At 34.2% G+C, this 26,647-nt stretch overlaps 1 protein-coding gene across 6 annotated transcripts in view; it reads right to left on the bottom strand.

Moving 5' to 3' along the window:
- GRIA2 (glutamate ionotropic receptor AMPA type subunit 2) overlaps positions 1 to 26,647 on the bottom strand; it is a 90,574-nt gene that overhangs the window by 16,733 nt on the left and 47,194 nt on the right. For all 6 annotated transcript variants that reach the window (XM_032186065.1, XM_032186064.1, XM_032186063.1 and 3 more), the window contains exons 5-12: positions 25,522 to 25,575; positions 22,513 to 22,674; positions 9,819 to 9,986; positions 9,434 to 9,538; positions 8,593 to 8,703; positions 7,222 to 7,428; positions 6,349 to 6,719; positions 2,246 to 2,444 (exon numbers count right to left, since the gene is read on the bottom strand). In XM_032186065.1, the coding sequence (XP_032041956.1) occupies positions 2,246 to 2,444; positions 6,349 to 6,719; positions 7,222 to 7,428; positions 8,593 to 8,703; positions 9,434 to 9,538; positions 9,819 to 9,986; positions 22,513 to 22,674; positions 25,522 to 25,575 (1,377 nt within the window). The remainder of the gene's footprint in view (positions 1 to 2,245; positions 2,445 to 6,348; positions 6,720 to 7,221; positions 7,429 to 8,592; positions 8,704 to 9,433; positions 9,539 to 9,818; positions 9,987 to 22,512; positions 22,675 to 25,521; positions 25,576 to 26,647) is intronic.

Genomic DNA, 26,647 nt, shown 5'->3' on the forward strand with positions numbered 1-26,647 from the left:
TTAAACTACATAATCCATGAACTTCTCTACTTACCCAGTTGCCCAATGGAAGGATCTCATGTTCACTTGTGTGAATTAGTGTCATAAAACATGTTTTTGCAAGGCAAGGCAAATTCTATTTACTGTTCTTACAGTATACAATAACCCTTACTTTTATGCTGAGAAATGAGGTCTCTATTAGTGATGATTTAAATACAATACACATTCCACCGAAAACAATCTTGAAAATAATATCAACTCTTGAAGAGAAAGCAGACTAACTGGAGAAACAAAACAAACAAACATTTAATTCGTGACAGACAGTCCATTTAGCTTGGTGCTAGAAAAATGCTCATTTCCAGCTGTTCAAAGAATTTGAGTCCTAATTTCAGGTCACATCCACTCCAATCTATTTACTGCAGAGAAATACTGTGAGAGAAATTTTAATCTTGCCTGTGCTAGAGACTGCTTTCACATCGCCTTTAGCAGACAGTTTGATTCTTGAAACCTGAGTTTCAGGTCTCCTAGAAAGAATTTATGACAAATGTTATTTCTTGAAAAATAGCTGTGCAAGCTTAAGTAATTTAGAGCAAACAGTAGATAGAACCATTGGGCTAAGCAGTGGCATTACACATAGTGCATCGACTTGTTTGTGATAGAAATTGCTGAGAAGGAATTTCCAGAGGTCATTATAACCTTGTTTGTGCAGAGCAAAAGCTAACTGAACAAAAGGTGAAGAACACGTCCTCACAAAGCCTTCACTTATTTTTACAAAGGTAAGTTTTTTATGCTCAGGTAACCACTGGAAACACTATTTGTGTTAAAGTGTAATTAGGAAGATGCACATGAGTTTAAACCTTCTAATTCTTCTAAGTAACCATCACAGATAGCATCTCAACCAACATTAACAAATTAGTAGAACAAAAACTACGTACCACTCTATACACATTTTTCTTTAAAACAAGAACAATAAAAAAAGCCTGAAACTCTCTAAAGAGAAACTAATCAAAGTAACTGATCTACCTTTAATTCACATTCAGTCCCCAGTATAGCCACAATCTAAAAACTTTATGCTCTCAAAAACAGAAAAACATTTGTGTGCTTCTCAACACTTAGCACCAAAACCCAAACTTCATTTTCACTAGCTTACACACCCGACATTAGTTTCAGTTCAGAACAGCAGAAATGCAATCAGCACCATGTCTTCTTACAGGACTCACTAAAATCAGAAAAAAATGCTTTTCTACAGTTGAAACAAGTACGGTTCCTATTTGTTATGCTACCAGTTAAGTAAGTGTCACAAAGCCTAGTGAAAACCACAATCCAACAGTTACTACTCTATACAGTACACAAGAAAAAAAATGCGAGAAACTATTTCACTTTGCTTCCATGGCAAACTCTATTTGAAATGTAAATATAGGATTTCCACCTGTTTTAAAATACATGTTGTTTAAGCCTAACACTCTTACCATCCACAGAAAAATTAATTAAAAAACAACAACAACAAAAAACAAGTTCTTCATACTTGTAGCACTTCAGACCCACTTCCATTTTAGAGTGCACAGACACTGCAAATAAGTCACAGTGCTTTTCTCAGCAGCCTTAAGTGCCTGCTCTGATGGATTTCACCATGGTAGCTGGTATCTTAAGGGCAGCTTGAAACTCACACATTGGCAGTCTTAAATTTTAAAAACTGAAACACACTGATGTAGAAGGTAAGGACTGACAGACTTCCAACACATAACTGTAATGCAAATACAATAACTGTTTTCAAAAGCAGGAATGGATTTACCACAGCTGCCAACAGGATTGTAACCCATTCCCCATCAGTAAGTTTGAAAAATCATGTGAAATACTAAAGCATGATTGTGCACCTTCCCATGTTCCTATATACTGCACGACTATCTAAAATATAGCACAACTATCAGTCTTGTTTAAAATTGTTAACTACTGTCTCACAGCCTAGATGAATGATGTCAACTCCCTTCTATGATCAGATCTTGTTTTTTTTCTTTACAGTGGAATATTTTTTAGGTAATTCCTTGCAGTCATTTTTACTTTGCATTGTTTATAACATGGCCCTTATATTTATATATAGATAATAAAATGCTATTGTAATGAGTAAACTAAAACACATACATCTGCAAGTTAGGCTGCACATATCACATTTTTATAGCAACCTTTTAATAAAGCCCAGGGAGAAAACATTTAAAGAGTGGAGACCTAGTTACGACAAAACAGAAATCTAAAAAGTAGAAATTCTTACCCTAAAAAACTCTTTAGTGGAGCCAGAATCTAATGTTCCATAAGCAATTTCAGTTTGCTTGGAAAGATCCTCTGCACTTTCAATGGGTGACACCATCCTCTCAACCGTCAGGAAGGCAGCTAAGTTAGCCGTGTAGGATGAGATTATGATGAGGGTAAAGAACCACCACACACCTCCAACAATGCGCCCAGACAGGGATCTAATAACAAGTATGAAATGGATTTGTAAGGTGAAATGAAAGTCCTAAAAAGGAACACATGTTATCAGTTTTATGCAAATGATGCATTATACTATAGGGAGGCATTTCAAGCTATCTTATAGTGCAGATCTGCATACTAATCAGATGGGAAATCAATGCATACTCCATCCACTACATCTGGATTTTTGCAGAAATCAGGACTCCAGCATTTACTTTAGGGAGAATTTAGTGATCCAGTTCTTCAGTGTCCTGAACACTCTGAAATTAAACCGCTCATCTCAGTGTGCTATATTAACACATTAGCTTGTTATTCTCGCTAATGTGAATTTATGTGACACGAAGAGAATAATACAAAAATAGTGAAACAGAGCTTTCAGATAAATCATTATGTACTTAAAAATTTAGTCTCTTTAGCTTTCTTGTTTTCATAAGACATTCAGACAAAGACTGATTTTCACAAAACAATGTCTTATGGTGCTGTGGACAACCTATACTAAGAAATAAATAGCATTATTTGCAATAAAAACTGGCCCAGGGAATATCCATAAACTAAAAAGTGCACACGACTTTTGAAATATACAAGCATTTAACAAACTGACGACTGGACATGAAACAAGCAAACTGATAATAAAGAAAAATGGTAAAGAAAGTATATTTTTATATAATATGATGTTTCTAACTGCAGCAGGTGGGCTCTTATGGATCTTTGTTTTGCATCTCCTGCTCAAGAAGAAAGAAGAGAAGAGAACTCAAGAAAATATATAAAACAGTATATAACTAGAGAAATCCACTGATTGTCAATACTGGAAAGCTGATAGAATTATTGATACTGCCATCGTTGTCAAACTTACCATTTTTGAATCATCTTTTAAAGTTTGAATTACTCACTACTTTGATTCCAAACAAGACATTATAGGAAGGAGTACATAATCTTTGAAGAGGTACTTAAGTATTTGGCAGAAATGTACATGTAGTTAAAAGTCTAGCATTGCAGTAGCTTAGGTATGTACTGATGTGTCTCCTCTACCTATCAAGTAAACAAATCAAAAATCATTTACCCAGCTTACAGTATTGTGAATGAGATGTCAGAGTTCTTCTGATACTATACATACAACAAGATATAGAGGATAGGTCTAATTATCTATATGCATTTCAAAAGTATGCTTTAACTTTAAACACAGTAGTCGTGTGAAGCTGATTTATTGAACTGGGAACAAAAGTAAATGGAACCAATTCTGGACAAGTCATTTTCACTAACTGTCATTGTAAAATATTTCTGTGGTAATTCAGACATGAAAAGATCTATTCCATGTTGCTGACTCAGTAAGTCACTCCACTACATGAAAATCAAGTTAGATGTGGGTCCAGCATATGTTATTAAAAAAGGACTACAGAAAAGACATTTCAAGTGCTTTCTAGATTGTAATGTGTTCTGTAAATGTTTTCTGTCACCTTTGGAAAAAAAAAAATCATTTTGACATGCATGTAAACTGAAAATATAAATTCTACAATTCAAAGACTGAATTATATGATAAATATACATTTTCAAGGTAAAATCTATGATTGTGCATTTAATAGCTGCTAATTTTATGGTACTTTTTATTGTATTGATATCTACTATAAATGATAATTCATCATCTTCAAAAACCCATGATCTGTAATCAAACAAAACTGCTACTGACCTTGTAAAGCAAGAATAAGCTCAATAGCAATCTAGATATTATGCTCCCACATAACATTTTTAAGTAAATTTTTTTGTGGTGCCTTTAGTATTCAGAAATTTCTGATAAGGTCTGTCCCAGTTAAATAAACCATTTCTTTTTTGGTGTGTATTTTGAAAAAAAATACAAAGTTGTACAATTATACGCTAGCATGAACCCACACTTGTATAAGTACCTCATACATCAAATAATTAAATACTAAACTAAATTTTTCATGCATAATTACCTTGATTTGTTCACCATGTTTTGCACTTAGAAAGGTATTATGTATTAGTACTGAGAGCACAATCCCATATAAAAATATCAGGAAAACTTTGCTGTATATTACCATTGTCTCCTCTGTGCTATCCATAATGGCAACGTTGGGATTTTTTTTTGCAGACCAGTTTCCAGATGGTCCTGTCCTACTCAGCATCACTTCTATTTCAGAGTCAGGAAGCCCTAGCTTCTTGGTAGTTCTACAATTCTTACACCCTTATTAGGGAAATGATAGAACTACAAATATTTTGCTAATGTTTGAAGAGATTCCTAACCACATTTACTGAAATTCATTTGCAAAGAGTTCAGATTCCCTAGGGAGAGTTTTGGTGCAAGAACAAAAATAACTAAGGTGTTTGCATCCCTTTTATATTTTCATAATAAACTGAGATAATATACAAACTAAATGCTTTCCTCAAAATGTGTTTGTAATGAAATAAAGTGTTGTTAAACACTTCACTGACAATAAATCTGCCACTTGAATCTCCAAAATAATTTCAGTTTCATGCACCTTTTATGATGGTCATTTACTATCATTATCCTTGCAACACCTTTTAAATGTTATCAAACAATGCACAACAACTGTCATGCTTTAATAGTCAGTAAAATGAAAAAAAAAATTTGTAATTCAACTATGGCCTTGCTTCAATAAAAATAATTTTGCAGCTAATAGAGGACTTTGCAGACAACTAAACTTGTAAAGTATATAATCAATACAAAAACCCAAAGGACTGAAATTAATACAGCTTCTCATGACCTGAAACAATTTGATCTCTCTTCACCCTCTAATTTCTTGCATACAGTTCTTAATGTATTACGTGTCAAAGCTATCACATCTTTCACCATAACCACAGCCATCTTTCACTGTGTAAGTTACATAGAATCGCTGAAGTTCTCTCACACAGTAAGTGCTCTGCTATGTCTGCAGCAGCACATCTTGAAAATCTGTCATTGCCTTTCAGGATACAAGACTTGGATACAAGATGCTCCTTCCATCTGATTTATTTGCACAACAGCCACAAGACTCTGGAAATTGAACTATGTCCTGTCTTACTTTAGGACATTGAGAAGAAAGTTAACTTGCTTGGTACAGTTAGGAAGGTCTTTTGATTTTATTTCCTTAAATTCAGTTGCCCTATTTCACTTCTTACTACAGTTCCTTCAAGCAGCAAGTAGTTATTTATCTACCTACTTATCACTTTGCTGAATTAAGGCTAGAACCATTTGTGCACAAGGGAAATAGAATATTTAATGAGCTGCAAAGGAATTAACTTAAGTGCTTCAGAGTTGTCCCTAATAAGGTAGGTTAAAATCCATGAGGAATTAAGCATTTATAAACTGGAGCTTCAAATTCATTTTAGCAACTTCCTTTGTGACTTATATAAAACTAGGCCATAGAAAAACAGCAACATTTTGCAACTATTCACAATGAATTAGAGTCATCACGTGACTTCTATTTCAGTTCAAGACTTTCCTATAGAAAAAACAGTGGATTAATTAGTATGTTATGATGAGTTTTAGTGGTAAAGTGATGCCTGTGTAGTTCATGGCTAGTACATTACCCTTTTTTCCCATTACAGTTGCTGTGAACCAAATGCAATGTCAACTGTAAAATGGGAATATGCAGCAAAAACACGGTACCCCTCCAAGACGGCATGGAATGATTTGAACCTTATGCATTTTACAGTCTCTACATGGTGTATACAACTTCACTTGGCAAATACATGATCGACATTAAGACAGTATCGATCAAACACATTACCTTTTGTCAGAGAGAACTGTCTTTATTTCAAGGACTTTTGTGATTTTAGTATGGAAGAAATAAATTATAGCAATGATTTCTTTCCGAGTGAAAATATATGCACCATGAACCTCCTCTGGCTGAGACCAAAAACGCACAAAGTTGAAATGGGCGAGTAACCAACCTTGGCGAAATATCGCATCCTTGCTGCATAAAGGCACCCAGGGAAAACCAGAGACTATTAAATATCCCAAATTCATTAGTTGATTCATTAGTTTGCGTTTCTCTTCCATCTTCAAATTCCTCAGTGTGCCATTCGTATGGGCTAAATCTGCTGACCAGGAATAAAACTACACTGACCCCAATGTAGGCAAAAACAATGCACATCCAGATTTCATACGCTAATGGATCAAGAAACGAAAACACTCCTGGCTTGGATTTCTGAGGCTTCTTGATCATTATGGATATCCCCAGACTCATAAACGGCTTTGAGAAGTCAATCACCTCTTCTCTCACCAATGTTATAGTTAATGGAGCGATTGCAATATCGGCTTTCTGTAAAGGAAAAAAAAAAAAGCAAATAATAGATAATATAATAGATCATATAACGATCAGAGCAAAGAACAGTTTAGTTTGTATTGCATTTCATAAATGCAAAACAGGACAGAAGACACAGTAGCAACATCCTTTTCATTAAAAATGTCCAATGGAGAATTTCAGAAATTTTTAGTTGAAACTCTTCTTACTGAAATACACATGGTTGACATATTCCAAGCTTCCTTATTTACACATGCCTTTATATGACATTTAAAAGTGTTAGTAAAATCCATTGCCTGGCCAGGAGGATGAAATATGCACTCATTTCCCTTCCAACTTCATTTGCATGTAAAATCTAAATCCATGCCTTACATTTAACATTTTTTGATACCAAGACAAGCTTTTAATTCTCCATCATAGGAATTACATATTTTTCAACTACTCTGTAGAGAAAACTAACCCAAATCCCATATTCATCCATCAGTAATTTAAATGGCTTTATTATAAAAGATGTTCTTACCCCATAAACAAGTTCTCCAACCATCCCATTCCATATTTTTGTGTCTGCATCCCTGGCCCCATACTTGCCATCCCCAACAATTGTGAGCTTATACTTGAATCCACAATGTTTGGCAATTTCTGTAGCTAGGTCCACACAATAGCCCTCATATCGATCATTTCCTTCAAGCATTTCATGATTTTTCTTCATCATAACATATGGGGACTCCTGCACAGAAATATCTTGCTTTAGCTACTTTGTAAAGAGACAGATGCATTAGTTGTACATTTCACAGATTAATAAATTTCCTTTTAGATATAATAAAAAAGACAAGATAGCATCTGACTCATACGTGCTACATATGATTATATCAGCTGTTAATTATTAATGTAACATGTCCTGTAAAACATTTAAAAGCTACATTGTCCGCAGTCATATACAAATAACAGTACTTACAGGCATAGTGATTCCCAGCAGTATGTTAATAATGGTCATGAATGTTAACAGGAGTTATGCATTCAGAGAAGAGAGAATAATTTCCAAAACCTGTTTCTTTCTCTCTTACAGTTTGGATGGAAGAAGGCAAAGACATTTAGTTGTTTTTGTTGTTGACTTAATACAAAATTTCTTCCTATTTCACAACTATATACATTCCTGGGAAAACACTTCAGGCTTTCCAAGATAATTCAATATCTTTATTGAATTATTTCACATGAAAACAGTTAACTACAAATATGCAGTGGAGTTCTATCATCAGCAAAACTATTTATGGCTCATACAGCATATTAAAGGAATCTATCTCACTCTTTGCTCAACTGTTACCCAACTGATTCTTGCATCCAGTGATGTTCCTATGCTACTCTGTGACTTAACCAAACCAATAAAGAAGCTTTGCAATTAACAGAAAAATGCTGTTATATAGCAGTTCATAATGTTATTTTCTAAACAACTACAACACAACTTTTAATGTTTTATCTTACACTTTAGCAGTCCACAGTTCTGGATACTATAGTTCTGAAGTTTGAAAAACAGTCTCTTCTCTGCTTGGAAAATCCATTCTCCAATAAGCACAGCAACCAGTTAAAAATCAACACTATGGCTCTGCCATTTAGACAAAGTGCTCTTCTTTGAAAGTAGGTATTTCATTCCTATTTTCTAGCCTAAAAATTTTAACTTTCTAGGATGTTCATTTCCTTGTCAATGACTGCTACAGAAGAAAACCACATACTGAACCACATATCCTTAATTTCCAATTTTTATTTATGCAACATAATGAGTAACATGTCAAAATCTCAAAAAATAAAGAGACTATTTATATTTAAATGAATATAATCAGGAAAAACAAATCACTGTAGGACTGACTGTTTTTGGACAAAGTATGAGGTTAATTACCAAAATAGTGGTGACAATAATAGTCTTATTCTCTAGTCCTGAAGATTCATTTCCAAGAGGGCCATCAAGCGGATTCACAACCATTTTGTCCACTTCACTCCAATATCCAATCTAAAGATTACATGGATAGGATGCACAGACACCAGTGAAAATGAACTTTCACAGAAAATGTAAAACATATTACTACTATGCCCATGATTTATGCCCATAGAGAACTATTTTAGCTATAGATCTATCAGTGTAAATATTTCTATTTATAGTTATTATAACAAATATTAACGAGAATGAAGTCATGACATTTGTTCACATTAATTTGTCTAATATAAGTATAACATTTTCATTCAAATATTAACAAGTTTTAGTAGTAATATCACCAATTGTAGGGTTGAACGGATTATAAAATACTCCATATTAGGAAGACATGATAAACTGGCTTTTCCTGAAAGGTTTGGAATTAGACCAGGAAGATAATCATGTTTAAAGAAACATCACTGAAAAGCTGTATTTGAAAAGCTGTATTCTGCATTTGTCATTCAGAAGTGTATCTCTTCTGTTAGCAATTACTGGCTAACATTCAGCATTTCAGATGAGAAAGCAAAAAGTTTAATACACAAAACTGAAAACAAAATATTCCCACATAGTACTTACCTAAAAACTCCTATTTATTAGATATAAGTAATACATATCTTTACTTTGTTCTGCAAGACCAACATAGAATATATCTTTAAATAAACATTATGACAAGTCATGCTTTAACTCATCCACAGTGTTTCATTACCTACCTCTGCCATTGCTTAGCATGATAAAACCAGTATAGACACTGTAAGACAACTCAAATTACCTTCCGAGGACCAGTACTTTTGAGTTCCATGACGTTTATCGTAAAATTGATTCTTTTTCCATTCTGATCAAACTTTATATTCCCTGTTAGACCTTCCACCTGAACCTATATAGATGAAGATGAAAGTGGTAACAGAATTAATTTTGTTCCTTTTTAGAAAATGTATTTTGTTTTTATAAATAATTTCTTATTTTTCAGAAACATTCAGTTTAGACCCTTTTCCATACCCAACGTATCTTAGTAAAGGGACATGTTCCTGAGGAGTTAAGTTCCACATTATTCCCAGCAAGATCAAGGCAGGTTAGGAGACTAGAAGGTTCCTTTCAAGCATTTATAGAAGATTTCACACACACACTCATCCCAGCATTCATTCTAGAGAAGCTACCTGTTTCAATGCCCTTTCTATTTCTACACCATGACCCCAGGGTACAGCTGGATTTGCAAGACAATCTCCAGCATTTCCTCTTCTGGAGATCTCAATCCTCTGTTTACGCAAATTACGGAAAGCTTCTGTCATCACTTGAACAGCATCATAGGTCAGAGCAGATGTATACTGAAAAGGAGTGAAAATAGTTCATTAACAAGCAGCTTCGGTTTCAGCAGATCTTCCAACCCTCTCAATCCATTAAACACAATAATACATTAAAAATAAAGACAAAAGTAAAACTTCCTTGAAATCAGATCAGTTGGGTCTGATTCAGGTTGGGGACAGTACTAGTAAGTCTAAACTGAAGACTTATAGCTGTTTTCATGGTGTGAATTCTACTCCTTTCTCATTACAACTGTGTAACACTTCTGTGTGCAGACACAGCTAACGTCCACAGAGGTGAAGGGGGGAAAAAAAAATCCACTATTTAACTTGAGTTAGCCTACAGAAGTAAGATATTGTTCCTTTGATTATACCCTTCATGGAGGTGCATTTATATACAGATCTGCAGACCACACCTCCTCCCACATATATACCCACAAAACCAAACAATATATATTTGCATATATATGTTCTTATCTATTAAATATAGAAACTCAAGAGTAGCTGTTTTCTAGTATGCAATACCTTGGGCAACAACCTGAAAAAAAAAGGTTTTGGGATGAGATGCCTGGAGGAAGAAGTGATGCCTCTCAAAGAACTATAGGAGAGGAAAACCCCCACATTCCTTATCTGATATAAGGAGCTTTATATTTTACAACTTCTGAGATATCAGAGAAGAATCCAGTGATCATATGCATCGCAAGCTGGGACCCAACAGTCAAAAGCATTTATATTCATTTACTGGAAAATTTTACATCTTAACTAACTAACTGAACAAAAACCACATGTGCATACACACTGAGGACTTTGTTGGATGGGCTTTATGAGTCCAGAACATTACAATTACGCCAAATTTAAGACCCATTTTTGGAAATATGGGCCAGAATATAACTACTTACAGCCTTATGAATGAATGCAATGATCCCTATGAAGGCTATTAGATGCTGAAAATATATAAACTGTAAAGCAGTGAGAAATGATATATTGGCTTTTTGCTTCAATGGTTCAGACTTTAATAAGAATTTTAATTAGCTAGCTCAAGTCATGCAGAAGGCTCTTGTAATTGTAACCAAGGCAGTCTTTTGAATTGAGGTCATTTTTGTATGCAACTGTTAGACCTTGGAAAGTAAAAAAAGAAAGGTGGAACTCTTTTTTTTTTTTTTTTTTTTTTTCAGATGTACAAGCTTACTGGATGATTAATGTGAATTTTCTCAAGAAAGTCCTCACAGTGACTTGTATCGAAATAATTAAAGAGATCAGAACAACCGAAAAATGAAGGGAAAGTCTGACTGAAGCTGACATGACTTTCTGCTACTGAAGTAGCAGTGATTAAGTAGGGTCATAGATGAGGAGATGGGGACAGAATAACAGAGAGAAGATAAAGGACTGAGTCATTTTGGGGGACTGGTTAACCACAGTACTTCAAATGTGTTTATTTGTAGTACAAAAATTTGTTGTACTGCATTGTAACATTTTGAGAAACTTTGTATACAGCTCTGCAATAAACCACCAAAATATACATTGAGTAGCAGAGGAAATAAGACCTTGAAACCGAGAAGTTGTAGTGCTATCTAATTCAGTTATGTCTCATTTGATCCCTGGTTTATTTTAGTATTTTATCTCAGGAATACAATCTCTATGTTATAAAATTAGTGCCCTGAATATCCACAACTCAGTCATATATCCAGTTTGTGTAGGGCTTTGCCTATTCATATGCATCTGTATGTATATACATCACCACATGTAAAATCCACATGCTTTAATTGAATTTAAATCAGCTTTAATCTAGGGCTCTCGATATATTCTCCACATATTATACCTTCATGCTGTGGACGATGCCATGAAAGCAAACATTTTTTGCATCATTTCTTACTGCTTTAGCTGCATATATTTTCAGCTCTTCATGGGGACTATTATATCTATTCAGTAAACTGCAGAGAGCTTTAACATTAACCGATTGAAACTAAGTGACCTCATGACCATAAACAAGAAATGACAATCAGATAACCTGCTCATGCAGAGGGATGTGTGTATGTGTCTGCGTACAGAAAAACAGTTGTCACAAGTTAAAGGATGCATTAGCCTTGTCTTGATTCACTATATTTTATAGAGGAGATTCATTCAAGTTCTGATTTGTGTTTTGGAAATCAATGGGAGCACTATTTGGAATATTATTCTCTGAAAGTGTAATGGGCTCTTACAGACTACTACTTTTACAGCACTGTAAATCTGCTAACTTCATTTCAATTACTTTCAATTTTAATGATAAGACATGCAAATCTAAGTTTAAACACTATCATTACCATTCTATAGTTCCTATAGAATTATCTGTAATAGAATTATTAAAATGTTGCAAATTATTAATTAATAATAGAATATTGTAATAGAAATAGAAATGTAATAGAATTATTAAAATGTTGCAAAGAATATGCAAAAATATGACTTAATTCATAATTCTAGAACTATAATAAACTGATACTATAAACTATAGTATAATACTCTGAAGTGCCTAAGGATTTTATGTTATTTGCTATGAAACATGGACTGCATGCATGTCCTATAAAAAGAATCCTCTTTCTCACTAACCATGAAGTGAAATGCCCCAGTTGCCAAGATGAAAAAAACACAAAGACCATATGCTATTTTATTCAACCTAAGTTCAAAACGTACCATGGAACGTAATGAAATTTATCTGTTGCAGTTGCCGAAGATTAATCTCAAAAGTAAAGATAAAACAACGTCATCCAAGACTGAATAGGAAATATTAATCATGTGCTGTCCAAGAAAAACTGGCAAGAAGCTGACTTTTCTTACTTTTAACTGCTGCCCAGTCATTCACAAAACACCAATAATCCTTAAAGTCCCAGTATCCTTTTTAAAAGATACTGTCAGTAATTGAATCTTCTAAAGATGAAACACCAGATAATATCTCCAGAAGCACAAGATTTCTTTTTATGTGTATATTTTGAAGCTCTAAAATATTATAAAAAGATTCAGTCACATAATGTTAGTCTATTAGTCCTGAGTTTAACCCAATGCCTGTCCACTTGCTGAAGATGTAAAGCTGGAAGATAATCTCAGAGATTTAAATTGTAACAATAGTAATAATAAAAAAAAAAGATATACTTGAGCAGGAAAAAAAAATAAATGAAAACGTGAAGGCAAAAATGTAAAAGAAACAAACAAAAAAACAGTAAGGAAGAATTTTGCATTACAAAAAGTGGAATTCATTTTCTCTGTAATTGGATGCCAGCAATGTCAGCAATGTCTAAATTTATCCTTGTTTGCTTTTTTTTTTTTTAAAACATAAAGAAGAAATGAGAATTTTCAGGGAGTGATTCACCTGATGTGTTAGACACCTTCTTTACATAAATGACTCTTGCCTTAGATTCCGTTAATTTAGTCTCCAGTGACTTATGTGACTATTAGAAGAGTCCAGGGCAATCAGCTTAGATACAGATGTCTATACGGCACACACACTAAAACAAATGAAAACCACTCAAGGGGACTTTGAACTACCCATTCAGTCGAAATGTAACAGAACAGTAAGAAAGACAAACAAGTGATAGGGTTTTGGGCATAGACTAGCTGAGTCAAAGACAGCAGTGCTACTGAGGGAGATCTCAGCTAGAGGAGTGTATGCAGCTGAAAGTGTTCAAGAAGGCTGAATTAAGACTGAAACAGGTACAGCAGAGGGTTTGTCACCATGTATGGGGGGCATGCTATTGGAAAAGCAGAAGAGACACCCTACATCACAGAAGTTAAGAGAAACAACATAGAAAAGCAGATTGAGTATTTTCCTTGGATGAAGGGAATATTCAAAGAGAGGTAATAAAGGAAGTGTTCTTTGCTGCAAAAGTAAATGGATAGAATCAATGTGTATAAGATGTTCAGCATTTTTTCTTATATTTAGGCAATTAAAATATACTTAAATATAAACAAATGTAGAACAAAAACAACGTATATACAAAGACTTAAACTGTGCATCCCTGTAGCTTGAAGGTATATAAATAGTTAGGTTACTGCTCTGTATTACCATTTAATTTTTTTTTTTTCTTAACGGTTCACTAAGCATTTTATCACCTTGTTTGCAATACTTCACTAAGCTATAGAGGTTAAATTGAACACAGTAAATTGTGACAACAAATGGTGCCTTGTTTTAATATTTATTTGTTTTGTTTTTATGATTATGCTTTCATCTGTAACTGCATATTTTTCCACAACAAAGTATTACTCTACAGGAGTGTTGGTATATGCCACTCAACAAAACATAAATTGCCTTTTCATAGTGCTTTTTTGTCAAAGGTCATTTTTGGTTTAAAATTTCATAAAAATACACCAAAAAATCTCTAAGTCTTTTATTTCAGAACTGCTGAAAACTTGGATACAGATCTAGAAGCAATCTTACATTTTCATATATTATATATAAAAACTACACATGTAACATAAACAGTAACTTGTCAAGAATTAGTAAAGTAACTTGGGAACTACTTCATGTTGACTTTGTGTAGTCAAATGCAGCTTGTGCAACTATTTCTTAAGGTTCTTTAACTAGTAGGCTATCTGGGGAATGTATTGAAAATTGACAGTATTACACACATCTTTGAAAACATTTGAAAGTGTTCTGACAAATGACAATGCAAAAATCACTAACCGATGGGAAACTGCTACGTCCTTAGGGGTCTCTTGTTATACCTTGCATACAGTCATGACAGAGCATGGGAATGCAAAAGTTTACCATTTACACTCACTTCTTTTACTAAGTTCCTTATTAAGTCTATTAATTCTTGCCCTATTCTTATCCATTTTTCTACTTTTTTTTTTTTTTTAAACCTTCCTAATTCTCAAACCTAATGATCAGTCCTGGTGAACTTCATATCACCAAAAAACACATGAAATTTGGTGAAAAAGTAAACAAAAAAAAAACACAATTACTTAGATTTGAATCCATGGTGCCTGGCAGAAATAGTAAAAACAATTATTTGGATTTCAACCCGAAGCATTGTACTTGGATTTGAAACTGCAGCATTTTATTTATTAAAAATGTGTTTTCTAATCCATGGCACTTTACTGTGGAAACTAGCCATACTGACACAGTAATTGTAAAATCTTATTTATTTGTGTAATCTTACCTCTAACCTTAAAAAGAATACATTTTCAAAAGATGAATGCTCTTTTGATGATAATGATCACCTTTAATTTACTGTAAACCATAAAAAATGTATACCTTTTTAATCATATCCATACCAATCCATAAAACCTTTTTTTCTTCAAGACTAAGCTAGAGAAAAGTATGTTATTCTTCACAGTGTTAAAAATCAGCAGGATTCAATAGCAAACACTGATGTATAACCCATATGGGTTATAATATTGAAAATACACAATACATGAGCATTTAAAGCAGAGGATGAGAATGTACAAATAGGAAGGCCACAATCTCCCCTGAAAAACTGTGCTGTAAGAAACTGATTTGAAAGGGCTATTATGAATATTTAAGTGTAAATATAAAAAATGGGAAAATTAAAACTGGTTGTTGCACATGATAGCAAACCAGAACAATATGCACGTGTACGTAATCTTAAATAAGATCAACAATGAAACTATGCCATCTTTCTAAAAATGAATAGGTGTGTTCAGAACTGCCTTTAAAATGCTTCTTTTGTCTGTTGACACTTAAACATATCATTAAGTCTAGAAGCAATAGAACACAGAATCACCTTTTTAGTCCACAAAATAAGCTTCTTAAGAGTTAAGAAACAAAAACTAGCCTAGTACATTTTGTCTGCTTTCCACTCTGCCTTTTAGAATGATGACCTCTTTTTTGAGGTTCTCAAAGTGAAAGTGGCTTATCAACCCTAGTGATTTTGTTTGTTTGTTTATTTTCTTTTAACTGCTTTACTCCCAAAACAGACTGGAAACTTTCATTTTCTATGTTCTATCACAAGAGTCACTCCCACTTCAAAAATTAACATGAAAGTGATAAATCATTAAAGTATATCTGACGTAAGGAAGGTATACATTTTAAAATGTAAAATGCTATTTTACTAAAGTATTAACTGAAATATAGACTTTTTTTTTGATAAAAATGGTCATTTGAGCATTATCTGCGGCAAATGTCCTTGTTGAATTGAGCTTTTAACCAAGAGAAAATTATTGTCATGATTATGAAAGTGTATTTTGTATCATTTTCTAGAAAAAAACTCATGGTTGTTGCAATTAACTGAATTGGCAGACAAAACTATATTTTTTTGTTAGAGATTAGATCAAACGTTTGGTATCAATTATTTCATTATACCATGTGAATGGTAGGAATCCAAAGCCCTCCTATTTTCACGATCAGTTCTCATCTACCCTATCCAGCAAACAGCCTATGTGTTTACCTATTGCGTCTACGGAAAACACCTTTCTCCTTTTTGCTCCAAAGTAATTCCAAGACAAAGACTAACGGAATTTAAATAAACCAGCTTTAGTAGGTCACTGATTTAACCAAGAAGTAGTGCAGTCATTGCCAGAGAATAATTAACAATTTTCTATTCTGCTGCCCCTAGACGCTGGCTAGCAATATAGTCTGCTACCCGTGTTGTCTGGTCCTTAACACCAGCTGGGCCCCAGCAGTTAGCCTGCACATCTCCTCTCCTTGTTCACATCGGCAACCCTCAGTCTCTCCTCCTCTCTTATCCCCTAGGCCTGAGCAGCATTCTGCCATCTCACAGCTGCCACCACCTTTCTGCACCTTCCACCTACAGCCCTCGTCTGAATAATCACTTTCCTCCTACTGCTACCTTCAGCTCTGTGAATCCTCTTGTCCCCAGTTCTCCACCAAGCTCTCCCACCAGAAACAACACTGATCTTGGTGATGCCAGAGTACACCTGTACTTTCTGAGCTCTGCAGCATGAAGGAATAGCAGCCTCCATGTGTTTGGATCAATCATATGCAGGTGAGATGCTGGATGAAAAAAAAAAAAAGAGAAAGAGATCCTAGGAAAACAGAGGCAGGAAGAATCCACTGAGCTCTGTTGGCTGAATACCCTTAATCGCTGATAATTATTAAGGATAGGTGGATTCAAACTCAAAGAAAGTGCTGCACAGATATATCAGGAGCTGGCAGAGTAGTTCTCCTCTGAAGTCCTGCAAAAATTTTGCTTTGGCACAGTTCAGACACTTTTACTTGTAGGATCTGGGATCAAAGGATCTGGATCAAGAGGCCCTTTGTATGTCTGAGACAAAGCTGGAGATATTGCCTCAAACCACCCTCTGCTTTCACTGACTTCCATTCTTCGAGTTTTCTTTAAAAAGCTATCCTAGAATGGGTGATTACTTATGTAAAGGAGCCTTAAACTGTTAAAAAGAGGCATGTAGTTTAACACTCAAATTTCTTACACCCACATTTTTCATATATATTTTCGCAAGTAGAGAAGACTACTTTGAATATTGGGATTCAAAATTTGAGTAAAATTAGACAGTTAAACCACCAACTGATAGATGTGTATTTTTGTGCCCAGCAATCAGGTAGACAGAACACAAGGAAAGAAAAATGTAGGCAGATAAACCTCACACATGCACGAGCACAGTTTTATACAGACGCTTAAAAAGATCAACTCTTTATTAGAACCTAATAACAATACTGAACCTAACTCTTTTTCTATTATTATAAATTATTATAATTCACATGGAATTACTTGAATTCAGGCATAATCAACCATATTTTTCTATTGAAACTATAATTGATGAAACAGAGTATCAATTATAACTCTTATTAAAATGTCTGTCTTTAACTCTTATTAAAAAAAAACAACAAACAAAACATGTTCTAGCATGTTGCAATCATGAAAATAATACCCCCAAAATAATGATATTGCATAAGTAATAAAGAGGTGGTCTATATCTAGACTGCTTCCTGAATTTCACTGTCTTCTTTGTTATTATCAGTCATCTAAATTTTATTTATTTATGCAAACTAAATAAGCACTTTTATATTTTTATGAGAGTAAATATACATTTGTATATTACACAAATATACTTGTATAAAAGTTTGTCTGCATGTTCTATGTATTCCTTTCTTGAGGTATACCAGCACCAACAGAGTTAAACCAGAAGCTCTGAAGTATTCCCTACCCATTCTTCGTGACTGACCAGTTTAAGATCAGCAGTTTTCACCTTTTTCAATTTTATCATAAACAGCATGCCACTTGATAGTATACCTATGTACTTTGAATTCTATTATCACAGTATTTTTAGGAACAAAACAAATAGATTTCATGAGAATTTTCTACAAGACTAGAGGACTGTTAAAAAGGCTTGAAAATGTGAATCTACTAAAAGCAAAATCAAAATGTAAAAACAACCTATTATTTTATATTTCAATCGCTAAGCATTGATGGGTGGGGGGAGGGTTTATGAAACAAAATGCAATCTTCTAGTTGTTCAGAATTTAATGTTTTCAAAAACAGCACAAAGGTATTTCAGCCACTGAAAAGGGCTGCAATGAATATTGGGCTTTTACCTTCTTCCAGGATAGTGGTATTCTCTATGAGTCTGAGACGCTCTCGGCTTTCAACCAGGCAGCGCCCAAATTCTTTTCTGCATGCAGTTTCTGTATATTTACACAAGTTGTCTCAGGTACTTCCTGCAAACACCAAACCTCAATTTGTTTTTAGGAAAGCTCATCACAAGGTAAGATGGCTTTCTACTCATCATATCTCACTAGCCTTCAAAAGGTAATGAACTGAGCCTTTTCCTGACATTATACTAAGAGCTGCTCCCGTTGAAAGGGTTAATAAGGGAAGTTGGAGTATTTGGATGTGAATGGAGCACTGCCTTTCAGTGTTCTTTTGCAATAGCAAGAGGTTTGCCTTAGACATAATAGCCTGACACATCAAGGCTCCTAAGGCCCAGTATATTTGTAAATACACAATAATGCAAAAGAATACAACTTTTGCTTTGCTAGCAGCAAAGAAATGAGCCAGGCTGCTCAGTGATGTGTTTCAAGACCTCCACATTATTGGCAGTTTAAGAATTGCATGCAGAGACTGAGACCACCTGCAGTTAAAACAGACACATTCTAAATTAAATTTGAGGTAAACGGAGTGTCTCAGCTTTGTTCTGGAAAGATAAGTCCTTTTGAAAGAAAAGGCAATGAAGCAATAGTTTTAAGTTTCTTTCTTTTTAACAATAGAGGCAGTTTTTATAAATACAGTGTTTTTCATCAACTCTGGCACAATGCAGTGACAAGTAACATCTTATCTATGTCCTGAAAGTGAAATATATTTCAATTAATGTTTTATTAAGATATAATTTTAAAGCAATTCGATGCAGATCCTTTTATGGGCATCTGTGGCATTAATCTTCAACAAACATCATCTTCTTTGAAAAGCATATCCCTTTGCAATACACTTCCAAAAAAAAAAAAAAGAAAAAGGAAGAGGTGTCTTTCCCCATTTTCAAGACTGTACTTGTGACTGTAATGTCGGTCATACTGCAATGACTTATATTTTATGATGTAAATCCAATGATAATGTAACAGTTGCAATGTTTTTGCTTGCAATGTGATGTATGCAATGGCAGGAATAATACTGCCCCCACTGCTGGGGGGTTGGACGTGATGTTCTCCAACTGACACCATTCTTTGTTTACCTGCTAGGGACAAGTAACCTCCTTTCAATAACATATTTGTAATACAAAAATTCTACCAGCTTTCCTATTCGTTTCATAGAGAATGTGTAGTTATACCTTTAGAATTACAGAATGCAAGGGAACTGGTGACATAAGCTCATTTACGAACAGTGGCAGTTTGGATAACTGCCTTCAAATCAAAGGGGATGAAGGATATTCAGTAAGATCATGGAAGAGACAAATGAGACCAGTGAGTTAACGTACCTCAGTAATAGGCACTACTCCATTACATACGCTACTCCAAAAAGCACAGGATAATTCAAACGACTAGCATGCAAATATGCAAATGAATGGCTTATTCAAGAAGGACAGGTAGGGAATGCAATTCAACGCAAAGAATACGCAAAGAGGTGTAAAATCCTTTATTTTACAAGAATGATATGGTACCATACACAGATATGGTATGAGACTGTCTAAATCAGCAGCAGTACAGAAAAGCAATGCAAAAATGGATCTGGATATTAGTGTGCATCTCATGTAGTTCATCTAATGTAGATAAATGTAGTTCAACAGTGTCATGACGGTAAAAAAAAAAAAAAGTACCACAGAAAGGAGTACTGAAAGGAGTACTGTATCTGAGCTACACAAAGCCAGTATTTCTATTTATACAGCACAGCACTCAGATGAAGTGCTGAATCCAGTCTGGCATTTCAGAGGAGACAGGTATCAACTAGAAAGGTTCCAGAGAAAAATGATCAACAGGATCTGAGGGTAGAAAATTCAAAGTTTAGTTTAGCCAGAAGGAAAGCAAGGACAAATATGGCAGCCATCTTCAAATATAGAAGTACAGCTAAAAAGAACTTCCTCATATCCACTGAAGCAGACAAAGCAGTAAGGAATTAGGAGACAAAGGCTGATTTAGGGTAGAGCAAAAAGGCTGTTTAAGCAGTAAAACTGACTGCCTGGGAAAGCTGTGAAATCACTATGGCACAGGTATTCCATCTTCAGGCAAGGGGGACGGACTGGATGACTGCTCAAGGGCCTTTTTTTGCCTATTTCTATGGTTTCCATGATTCTTCTCTGCCTCTAGCTCCTTCAAGGATGGGAATAAAATGTGACATCTCTCTGCTGTACATGACATGAAAACTGACAAGTAACATGAATAAGGGAAGAAGATAGAATGCTATGCTAAGGAATACAGTAACCAATACAATCAAATTGTCCAAATATAGTGATATATATCCACTTCCCCCAGTCAGTACCTCTAGCAGTTGTAAATTATCAGATAGTTTAGTATAAAACTTCTCTGAATATTAGTGTGATCCCATATATTCTTTGTGCAGACACTATAAGAAGACAAAATCAGATCGGGCTTTTAAATTGAATTTTAAAATGGTTTTAAATCACATAATCAATGAAAATATATTGTTCATTTAGTTTTCCTATCCATAACAAAATAAACCCCAAAACTTAAGATATTCCAAATACTCCCCTTCACCACTTTCAATTTCTATAATAGAAATTCTTTCAAAATATATTATTGTGAAAGAACGTAATATGGAAGAGAGAAACTGTGATAAAGTTACAGATTTTAATGTTATAAACAAACCATTACAACTATTTTATCTTTATCTTATCACACATAATTTTGTGTGTGTTAGACAACTACCATACCAAATTATGTGTCCCACTAATTTCTTTTCCATGAACTAGGAAAACTGTGTTCTGTTTTCAGTTATACTTTTTGTCTTTACTTATGCCATTTATGGTGATTATTTCCAGACTTAAGATTTTGCAATATTAGCAAACTTGAGAATCAGAATGTAAATAGTCCATATGTAGCTTGTATGACATAGGCTCTCGCTTTTGTCAAACTTCAAATAAAAAATTCACTTGTTCTGTCAAACATTTTTAAATACAAAAAATAACTACAGGAAAATCATAGCTTTAACTAGATCCTCGAAAATTTGGCCTCATAAAAAAAAAAAAACTTGGACTTTTTTTTTTTTTTTTTTTTAAATTTACATTAAGGTTGGTACTTTAAAGGATCTCTGTTCCAGGAATTTTCAGAATGGTCCTTCCATTTCTTGCTGAAGCTTCTTATCCATCTTATTACAACTCAATAATATACTTCATATTCAAACTAGAGCATAAAAAAGTTGTTCCTGTATCATTTGCCATTTATCTTTTTTGTAATACTGTTCAGTCATTTAAACTCTTTGCTCATTTTAGTAGAATTTCTGATTGTAGTACTTAAAAGAAAAATTATTTAGTATTGAAATCGCATTATTCTTTTTAACATCTTGCAAGCAATAATTGATCTGCATAACTGCTACATAAAATAAGAAGATACCATTACCACAGTTTTATCCAGAAGGAAAGCTGAGTTTATATTCTTGCCCAATGCCACAGCTTGTATCACCTGACTGAAATCAGACAATAGTTCTGTACCAGTCTAATTTTAAAAGTTTTTAATTGTAAAATTCTTTGAAGGATTTAGGCATCTGTCTCAAAGGAGCTGTCTTACCATCTTGTTGGGAGATAACGATTACCAGAAAGTTCTAGATCTGTGCTCCCTGAAAGCACACATATGATTATATATATGTGCTTCTAAAACATTTCAAAACAAGAAAGAGAAAAAACAAAGAAGTCAGTAGCTACTTAATATATCATCACATCAAAACAATTTTCTAACAAGCTGTCAGGCAGAGATTTACAGTGATAAAAGAAAAATTCAAGTTAACTTCAACATTTTTTTGACAGTTCAGTATCTTTGTCGAACCAGCACTATGATAGAAAATATTAAAAGTACCCGAGAGAAATATAAAATTGTGTTGGCACAATTGATTTTGTAGGGCTTTCTCCATTTCTGGTCTTTCTATTCCAATCCCCTTACTTCCAGAACAACTATCATCGTTAAAACAAATACAAAACATACCTTAATTGTACTAGTGTGTGCACCGGGATATTCTTTTTCCTCTAGTGTTGACCAACGCTGTATAAATTTTGACACCAAAGGATCATCATAGTCAACTATCTGAAATCCTGAGACATTAGCTCCTCCAAACTGAATTTTGGATAAATCTCCATCAGTAAATCCCTGAGCACAGAAAACATGTCTGTTACTCCAACAGTTCTGGCAGGTCTCAATAGCATACACATATGAAAAGTTACCATATGACTTCTACTGCAAAAGCGTAAGTCAAATATTTTCTTCAAACAGGATCCAAGTTTACAATCCTGGGCTGCCAGGATTAAATCAACCAACAATGGTTCTTGCTGCTCACTAGATATAGAACAAGTGCTGAATGGATCTATCTTTGCCACAATTACTTTCCTTAAAAAAACACTGTTAATTCCAATGCGACTGTATGGATTAGAAGGGCAGTAACAGATAGAGTAAGCTTATCCATGGCTTAGTCTTGTACCAGTTAAGGGCACAGTTGTTTTATTTTTTCAGCAGGAACACTGAAGCATTTGGCAAGACTTACCATCTTCCCTGTCTCCCCCTCCCTAGTTCTTGATCTCACAACCTTTTCATGAATTTTGGAAGAAGGAAACAGTTTTTAAATCTCAGTTTTGTTGTTTGTTTGTTTTTTGTTGTTTTGTTTTTTAATAAAATGAAAGCAGGTTAGACTAAACCAGTTCATTTTTGCAAATTAAATGAGGGATACTTAATTCTGTCTACCAATGTAAATATCAGATAAACTGTAAATATCAGATAAACTCATCACATAAGTTGTGTGGTGTTACTGAACACTTTCTCAGCCATTCCATTCAGATCAGCACCATTCTGAATCTTCAGTTGTCTTGATTCACTCCGAGTTATTTCCATATATCTACAAATGTATCTGTATCTAAATTATATATTTGTGGACTGGAAAGACTCTGCTAGGAATAAAAGCATGAAACACAAGTACACATCAAATTAAAGAGCTTTACCAAAGTGAAAAGACAGATCTTGTTCACTCCTTATGAAACCAATAAGATTAAGATTGGATTTTTAAGTCAGCAATGAATGATTTGAACCTGCATTCTGAATAGATTATTTCTCATGTGTGCTCGCCTTTGTTGCTGTTGACTAGCACTACATACATTTTGATTTTTCATGTTTCATGTTTTAATGTGTCCCAAATAACCATACAAATGAATTTACAAGAAGCACTGATTTTAGACACTTCAGTTTAAATGAACCTTCTGAGTGAACACAAAAGTAGTAACCTCAGACCACATTATCAAACATTGCTACAATTGCTATACTAGGTATACTTCATCTTAGCAATGCTCATCAATGATATGTTGATGCTTGATAATATAGACACTTCTAAAGGGTCATTGAACTTATTGTGAGCTTAAAGTTTGCACATGAGCATTCATTTGACCCTTCTCCATTTATCAGGATGTTTTATTCTTAATATAGATCAATTTCTTGACTGACTGATCAGTCTGGAAGAGAACAACCTCACAGGAAGGAAGAAAAAAGATGGATTCAGCAAGACAATGATCAAGTACTAGGTACTTCTGACAGAAAGTAAACATTTTAAAAATCATTACCATATATATTTACATGATATTATACAAAAGATCTGCAATACTTGCATTAAAACTGCACAAACCTGTATAAGCAAATATAATACTAGGCTTTAAAATACGTGATTCAGCAAGTTTAAGATCTTATGGGCTTAAAGTTACAAACAAAGCAATGGCTACAATAACAACCAGTCAACATAATGAAATACACTAGGCAATTCTTCTAAAATATTTATTTCCTTTAAGGCCTAAAATAGTTGTACAACATATGCAAAAAATACAAATATCTAACAGGGAATTTTTCAAATTCTGTAAGACTTTTATGCTTGTTTAGTGAACATGCACTACCTTAGCTTTTCTGACCTAAGATTCATTTAATAAATATACAAATGAATCCCTATTGTTCTGCTTTTAAAGAGGCTTCCAGAGTATAAAGCTTCCTAACTGCTGTCTAGCAACATCCATGATTCCAGCCTTATCTGGAAGGGAAAAGTGTTTTGTTCAAAGGTTGGTAGGAGATGGAGATTATATGTGAAGCATGATACCTCTTTTAAAAGGACTATGGAAGACAAAGTGTAAATTAGAGCACTCCAAGGGCTCTGCTGAAATTTTTATCAGTCAAACCCTATCATAGTCCAAAAATAAAGAGATGAAAAAAATGATTACAAGGCACTCCCACCATACAACCCTCAAAGTTCTTTTTTAGAGTAGGATAACTGACATTCAAGCCTACCAAATTTGCTTTATCCGTTGGCAAAAAATGGATTAGATTCCTTGGCTGCAGTAAATAAGTATTGTTGACTTTAATGTCAGTAAAATGGCCGTTCATCTTTGGACAACTTCAAAAAATAACCTTGACAATTTAGTGAGTTTCCTGAACCTTCCCCCTTAGGAACAGCATTAGTTATACTGTCTGATTACCTGTGTTCAGAGAAATATTAAATCAAACTGATTGCCAAGCCAATGTGAGAAATGAGGATATGTGAAGCTGAGACTTACTAGTCCAGCAGTATCAGAACTGAGTGCTGTAATTTTTAAATACTTCAGAGGTGAAAGAAGAAACATCAGTTATCTGAATGAATGGATCAGCCTACAATCTGGAAAGCTGTTTTTTCCAATTTTCCTACCTCCCCTGACTTTTCTAAAGTAAGCAGGAAAATGGATGAACCTCTACTGGAGGTACTGAACAGTCTTCACTCCCATTGATGGGCATATAATAGGAAGCATTTAAGCACTGAAAAGACTGAGTCAATAAAACACCATCTGAACACATGCATTAATTTAGCAAGGATAATCACATTTAGCTTTTCTTTATTTTCTAAAACCCATTTAAAACAAAATACTAGATGATGTTCTTCCAGAAGCAGTAAAATGAGTATTACGGTCATAGTAAAACATATTAAAAAAATTTGCTTACCAGATTTGCAATGATATAATGGTATCCTTTAACATGCTTACCGATTGTGATAACCTGTAAAAAAGAAGAAATACCCCCATAATGTAAATTCCATGTTCAGCTGATACATGGACAGACTCAAAAACTACTAAATGTCATACGATGTAGAAGTTAGTATTGCATCTGAAGCTCATAACTAAGTTTGTCCAGTGCTTTACTTTTTTATTTTACTTAATGCACTACTGAATACACTTTCTGCTGGTAGAAATCAGTCATGTTGAAGTCCAAGCCCCAAAACCTGTAAGAGGAGGAGCTGAATGCCAATTACTGTGCTGTATATTAAAAGGCATGATCTGGACAGGAGGGAGCAAGTATTACACAGTAGAGGTACTAGAAGCACTGTATCTCAGACATTGCCGCTTAGCTGCTTAGATTTTGCTCTCTTTGTAGCAGAATTATAACACTCCTGGGGCTAAAAAACAAACAAACAAAAACATTTAAAATCCCACTGACATTAATGAAAATATCTGCATTATGAAGAAGTCTTCTGGAGTTCAAACTGTTTTTTGTTGCCTTAAGGCTTCCCTATAATCTCTCTCAAAGCCAGCTGGTAGTTTCCCAGAAGTCTCTGCTGGCAGGCAAGTAGCATGGATTCTTTCCCCATATAGTCTTACCGCGGATTATGTCTTCATGGGGAAGTTTGCATTTTGAAGCAAAACATTTCTCCAGAGAAAGGATATGGGAGCTAACAGGACTCTAGAGGTTTCTTCCATCTTTTGACCAACAATAGCAATTCAGAGAACAGGAATTTATAAATTGAACTAGTCTCAGGGAGCTGGTGAACTGAAAGTATTTTTCAATATTAACTTTCATTAAGTGGCTAAAATCTGGAGGAGAAACTATAACACTGGAGAAAAACAAAAATGATGAAGCAACATTGAAAAAACATATTGTGTCAATACGATAATTCAAGAACTACAGAGCATTATGGGGAGAGCTTGAAGTTGCCACCACAGCTTAGAAAGTTACTGGGGTAAACCAAAACACTACTACATGCTTGTTCAAGAATACACATGGAAGAAAGCAAAGAATTTACTGTTCAATATATCAATATATCCTACTCCAATATTCAAGGAAAGTCCAGTCA

Source organism: Aythya fuligula, chromosome 4, assembly GCF_009819795.1.
Source record: "Aythya fuligula isolate bAytFul2 chromosome 4, bAytFul2.pri, whole genome shotgun sequence".
NCBI classification, from domain to species: domain Eukaryota; kingdom Metazoa; phylum Chordata; class Aves; order Anseriformes; family Anatidae; genus Aythya; species Aythya fuligula.